General features: G+C 33.4%; 1 protein-coding gene across 1 annotated transcript; it reads right to left on the reverse strand.

Moving 5' to 3' along the window:
- Window positions 1-1,355: 1,355 nt before the first annotated feature.
- Window positions 1,356-6,370, reverse strand: LOC108558523 (TATA-binding protein-associated factor 2N; the record flags this gene model as incomplete). Its single annotated transcript, XM_017915453.1, has 2 exons — window positions 1,356-1,591; window positions 5,472-6,370. Coding segments are annotated over 2 exons (1,065 nt in total), but the record flags the coding sequence as incomplete, so codon positions are not given.
- Between the last annotated feature and the right edge of the window lie 394 nt (window positions 6,371-6,764).

The following is a 6,764-nucleotide window of genomic DNA, read 5'->3' on the forward strand; positions in this document are numbered from 1 at the left end:
AAATCACAAAAATCACGTCCAATTTACGATTCGCGTTCAGCTGTTATTTTTCCCATCCCCTTTTCGATGCATTAACGAGTCCTGCAAAGTCCCTGGATTACTTTTCCACCTGCAAAATCGGCGCCATCTCACGTCTGCTTTTAGCGATATTTCAATACTATCAGGATTACGCACGTTTCGTTTGTTTTTCATATGTAAAATAAAACAACTGAATCGAATCCTAACAAAATATTTACGAAATGTTTGAAAATTCGACGTTAATTTGTTTAAGTCAGATGAGTTTTGTGACATAATGTTATTGCCAATTTAAAAAAAAATAAAAGTTAAAAACTGATAAATCCAAAGATTGCATTGAAATTTAAAAAAATGTTGGCTGAAAAAAAAATCTGATTCCTAACAAAATATTTGTTACAGAATTTGCATAATGAAATATTAAAACAAAAATAACTATTATGAAATTACGTTGGTGTTCCTAAAATATAAATTGGCAGTTCTATTGGATTTGTTACTAAGGCACATTACTTAAGGTTAACAGCTGTCAAATTTGGCGCGCGTACGAAGAGAAAAGAATGTCTTAACACAAAGTCTCTGGATTATTTTTCCACCTGCAAAAACGGCGCCATCTCACGTCTGCTTTCAGCGATATTTCAATACTATCAGGATTACGCACGTTTCGTTTGTTTTTTATATGTAAACTAAAACAACTGAATCGAATCCTAACAAAATATTTACGAAATGTTTGAAAATTCGACGTTAATTTGTTTAAGTCAGATGATTTTTTTGGCAGTTGTCAATACGTTATTACCAATTAAAAAAAATAAAAGTTAAAAATTGATAAATCCAAAAATTCAATTGAAATTAAAAAAAAATGATTCCTAACAAAATATTTATTAAAGAATTTGCTTAATGAAATATTTAAAAAACAAATTGTTAGGAAATAATTTACTATTATGAAATTAGGTTGGTATTCCTATAACTATAATTTGACAGTTCTATTGAATTTGTTACTAAAGCAACTTTGGTTAAGTTCAACAGCTGTCAAATTTGACAATTTGGAAATGGAAACTACTTGATTAATTTAACGAATTTATTCTTTTGTTTGTTTATTGTGAAAATACACGACTATTGTGTAGTGTACGTGTTTATTTGTGTGTACAAATTATAAATTAAATTACACTTAAATCCGAGGCAGTAAAGTACATTTGAGACAAGTTTTTTTTTTTGCAAAACATCAACGTTTACGTTTTCTTCTATCACAGAAATCCCGTAGAATAATAAATATTTAATTCATTAAAAAGTGCGACAAAAAAAAAATTGATATAGAAGTAAACGTTATTTCTTTTTTTTTGTTGGGGGAAACTTAAATGTTAACTTAACTTAATGTTAAGCAATAAATAATTAATAGATAGTTTTTTTTAGGTTATTTTAACCGGAAGGAGAGTTGGTTTGAAGCGGACTATCCGTGACGGAGTTGTCGTCTTGAGATGAGGACGGTCTTGATGTTGTCGTACTGGATGGACGACCGTAGAGGTAACTCGTTCCACGATATCCGTCATCGTAGTAAGGATATTTCGGTCTTGGCGAGGCGTAACTGCAAAGATTAAAACATTTTTTTTTATTAATTATTCATTAATTGGATAGCAAAAAAAAAAAATATAATTAAGGAATCGAAGATCTAACTACCTGTAACTAGGGAAGAAGTAGTAGTAGTAGTAGGTTGTGCAACTGGGGTGTTTTGTTTATTGTTTTTGCTTTTAATGGGAGAAGGGGCGTGTTTTTTGGGTTTTGGTGGGTTTTGATTGGTTCCCTTTAGTTTTGTGCGTACCTGTCCTGCGGCCTGATCGGATTTTGTTTTTTTTCGTTTCTGCAAAAATTACGTGAGCAGAAGTTACATAACAAATAATTTACACACACACACACATATATACAAAAACACCGGTGCTTCCATCTTGCGGTGTCGATGAGATGTACACAACACACAATACACAAGATAATGAAAATCTGTCAATATCATTATGAAACTGAATTTGTATAAAAAGTTGCATAACAATTGTTTGATGAACATTTGAGATTGCATAGTATATGTGAAAGTATATTTTTTTTTTGGTGGTTGGTAGTTGTTGTTAAGGTTGAAAGAGCTTCCGAACCGAAAATTAGGTGGAGCGCGCGCCGCATGGTTGACCAAGCCGGACGCACACAAGAGAAAAAATATATATATATAAATATATATAGAAAGAGAGAAATAGAGGCAAATGCGCAAATAATTGGGGTTGTTGGGGAAGAGGAAAACGACATCATCACGCTTCCGTGGTTCGCGTGAGTATTTAATTTCATGTAGCGAGCGACGTTCTTTTATTTTTTTTTTACATATTCATTTGTTTGTTTGTTTGACACGGCTTGTTTTCTTTTCGAACTTTTCATCTAGTTTTTGTTTTGTTTTTTTGTTTTTGTTTTGTATGAGCGAAATAAGTGGCACGCAAAGAGCGGACACTTCCGCCGGAAACGAAACAATATCGAAATGATGATGATGATTACCTTAAGCGCACTCTCGATGTTTTTTGATTTTTTTTTATAGACAATAGATGACGTTGCGCAATTTGACACGCTTAAAAAATAATGGTTGCTTTTACTTTATGCAACTTCATTTACAGAAAGGATTAGTTCGAAGGATTAGATTTTATCATCATTTTGCAGCCTGCAAACTAATCGTCGACCCGACTAATTTGTTAATTTGTTTTCAACTGTTTTAGTGCTTTCCTATTAATACTACCAATTTTAACGCTTGAAATCTTCATAAAATTTAAATTAAATTACAGACTACAATTGTAAGTTTTTTGTTATTTTTAATTTATTCCTATACAATTGGTATCTCCGATTTACATTTTGAAGCATATTTATCGTTTAAGTTTTCTTTAGAGGAGTAAAAGAGAGAGAGATTTATTGACGATCTGATACGAAGTTTCTACGTCTTCGAGTACGAAACTTTTGTTCCCTAATCTCATCCGCACTCTCTTAGATTTTTCTTTTTACATTTTAGTTTAGTCTTCGAAACAATTGCAACTCGTAAAGCACTAAATAGTACATGGCAACAACGTTCTTTTGTTTTCCTCAATCGACAGCTTTCACGAATTCAGTTGTCGAATTTGATTACTAACACAAATAGAAAACAAATTCTGTTTCCATAGTAATGCTAATTATTTATATAGACAAAACTGATAGTTGGCAAAATAAAAGATGGTCGATCATCAGCCGATACGACGGAGGGGAGAGAAACAAATGAGTTTGGATGTACGGCGCCCTCTTGACCACATTAAAGTTTTATGATCCCCACAGTCTCTCTTCTGTACCCGAAAAGGCGAATTATTAGATTTTCGAAGCCAGCTTTGACCGCGATGAAGCTTAACCCATTCGCAGCCACCCTCGAACAAACACAAAATCCAACTAACGCTAACCCCTACGTATACATATATACAAGCATCTTGTTTATATAAGCCTAGTAAATCAAAGTAACTTTGGGTCGAGAGCGACGGAAGTTTCCGAATAATTTCCTGGATTATTCTAAATATCACTTTGTTTTCGACCGGTTTTTGGTCTTCCAACAATTAACCACTCAATTTGCGACACGACCCTTATTGTTTACAACTGACTTGTGCTCTTCCCATTCTAGCAATTTCCATTTCACGCAGCAACATTAACATACTTTTCGGACAAGTAACTTTACTCTGGCAATTTCCACTTAAATTAAACGCATACTTTTGTACAAAATCCATTTAAAACTTTTGATACAACTCGTCTCATTTTTCATTTACATGTCCTTTGTTTTATTTAAGTTAAATTTTTTATTCATCAAAAAATGCAATGAAAGAAAAGTGTCATAAACGAATCCTCACTAAAAATCATATTTTATCAAAATTACATAATTTTCACTATACAAATATCAAATTAACATTGACATAACCTGAATAGAAAACGAATGGTAGCGAAATAAAATAGTAACGTTTCTTTTATGACAATTTGTATTGGTTTAAATAATTATTATTTTTCACATGTGCCATATGTTTTTTTTTATAAAAGCTTGATAATTTTAAAATTGCATAATTTTCACTATAAGAATATCAAATTACAATTGATATAAACTCTATAGAGAACTAATGGTAGCGAAATAAAATAGTAACGTTTTTTTTTATGACAAACTGTATAGGTTTAAATAATTATTATTTTTAACATGTCTCATATGTTTTTTTTTTATAAAAATTTGATAATTTTAAAATTACATAATTTTCACTATACAAATATCAAATTAACATTGACATAACCTCAATAGAAAACGAATGGTAGCGAAATAAAATAGTAACGTTTCTTTTATGACAAACTATAGGTTTAAATAATTATTATTTTTAACAATTATCATATTTTTTTTTTATAAAAATTTGATAATAATAAAATTGCATAATTTTCACTATAAGAATATCAAATTAAAATTGATATAAACTCTATAGAGAACGAATGAGAGCGAAATGAAATAGTAACGATTCTTTTATGACAAACTGTATAGGTTTAAATAATTATTATTTATAACATGTGCCATATGTTTTTTTTTATAAAAATTTGATAATTTTAAAATTGCATAATTTTCACTATATAAATATCAAATTAACATTGACATAACCTCAATAGAAAACGAATGGTAGCGAAATAAAATAGTAACGTTTCTTTTATGACAAACTGTATAAGTTTAAATAATTATTATTTTTAACATGTGTCATATGTGTTTTTTTTATAAAAATTGATAATTTTAAAATTGCATAATTTTCACTATAAGAATATCAAATTACAATTGATATAACTCTATAGAGAACGATTGAGAGCGAAATGAAATAGTAACGTTTCTTTTATGACAATCCGAATACATTTTTAATAATACTATTATCAAATTTTGCTACGAATCTTAGTGATTATGAAATAGATTACTTATGTAGACTTATTAGGTACAGTAATGAGAATTTAAAGTAAAATAGATTAAACCTCTTTCAACTCAATTAAAAAAGAGATCGTTAGATGTAATCGGTTTCAATTAAAAGATCGCAGATCTCTTCGCGTTGCGTTACACATTCACTTCACGAAAATGCCTGTTCTCGCGATATAAATCTTCAGTGCGATTATCTTGAGAAAAAGAAAAGAAGAGTATTTACTTGAAAGCATGCATCTTTTCTGCAATTTAATTTGTAAGTAATTAATCTACATCTTTTTATTAATAAATTAATGAAATTTATTGGTTGGTAAAATGGCGGTAATGAAAATGGCGTCAAAATAAATATGGCGGAATAACAATGGTGTCATTATAGAAAATGACAGCTAAGAAAATTGATGTATGACATCCATTATTTGTACAGTTTTGACAGTTAGGTAGATTTCATATGCAAAGTGTCTTTTGTATCCGATTGTGCATTGTTTATTGCGGTTGTGCTTACCCCTGGTCCCTCCAGCCGCCACGATCTTTGTAATAGTCGTCTCCGCGGCCGCCACCGCCGCCTCCTCCTCCTCCGTAGTTCCAGGAGCTGGCGTATCCTGATCCGTAGTAATCAGGAAGTCTGGAATTGTAGGTGGACGAGTATCCACGTTCGTATCCTCGCATATGGTCGTCTCCTCCTGCTGGTCCTGCAGGTCTGTACCCGGCGCCACCGCCACTGCCACCACCTCCTCGATAGTCGTATCCTCTGTTGTCATACCCAATACCCCTGTCCGGATATCTGTCCCTTCCACCGCCTGCAGCGCCACCACTGTACCTTCCCTCCTCGTATCTGTCACGTGGATCGTACCTGTCCCTCTCGTAGTACCGATCGTACCTATCGTATCTGTCATACTTGTCGTACTTGTCATATTTGTCGTATCTGTCATATCCAGCGCCGCCACCTGCTCCTCCAGCGCCGCCACCTCTATCATATCTGTCGTATCTATCGTAATCGTAGTCCGGGTACTTTGTCCTCCTGCTCTCGTACCTATCCCTATCGTCGTAATAGTACCTCGACCTCGGATCGTACTTATCGTACTTATCGTACCGATCATACCTATCATATCGATCGTAGTCGCTGTTGCATCTGCTGCACCTTTTCCCCACGTTTCCGGGTTCCGATTGTCTCGCTTCCGGCGTCTCTTCCGGTTTCAAAGCGCCACCTACAACTTTCCCATCGTCCGTCCCCGAACCGTACCTTCCACCAAAATACTTGTTGTTATTATTATTATCCCTAGCGACTCTCTGCAGCGGTTGCGTGTTCAGATTGAGGACGTCCGTCAGTGTAGTCGCGGCGCCCAACCTCTGCGGTCCCAGCAGTCCCACAACCAGCAGACTGCAAACCAGATACCTGCCAACCTAAGCAAAAAAAACAAAAAACATCATTAATTACCTTATAGAGATAACATCGAAGAAGTAGAAGACCCAACACAAAAATGAATTAAGCTTTGGATTCATCGTGCGTAAAGCAAGATTTTTTTTTTGTTTTAATGTTGCACTTCACTGAGAAGAATTGTCAAGTTATATGTGTAGAATAATAATTTACAAAAAAATAGAATATAGTTGAAGTGAATTAAAGTAGATATAACGGAGTTATGCTGATAAAATTTAATAAAGCTTCGGAGCTTAAGAAACTGATGAATGCGAGGGAGACAAGGAGCTGAATAATAAATGTTGGAATTAAGAATGAGGGAGGCGATTTTTATTTCGCCCGAGGACAATGAAAAGAAATCTCTCAGAGTCGACTCGATTT

The sequence above is a fragment of the Nicrophorus vespilloides genome, unplaced genomic scaffold (assembly GCF_001412225.1).
Source record: "Nicrophorus vespilloides isolate i.1.1-1 unplaced genomic scaffold, Nicve_v1.0, whole genome shotgun sequence".
Taxonomy (NCBI): domain Eukaryota; kingdom Metazoa; phylum Arthropoda; class Insecta; order Coleoptera; family Silphidae; genus Nicrophorus; species Nicrophorus vespilloides.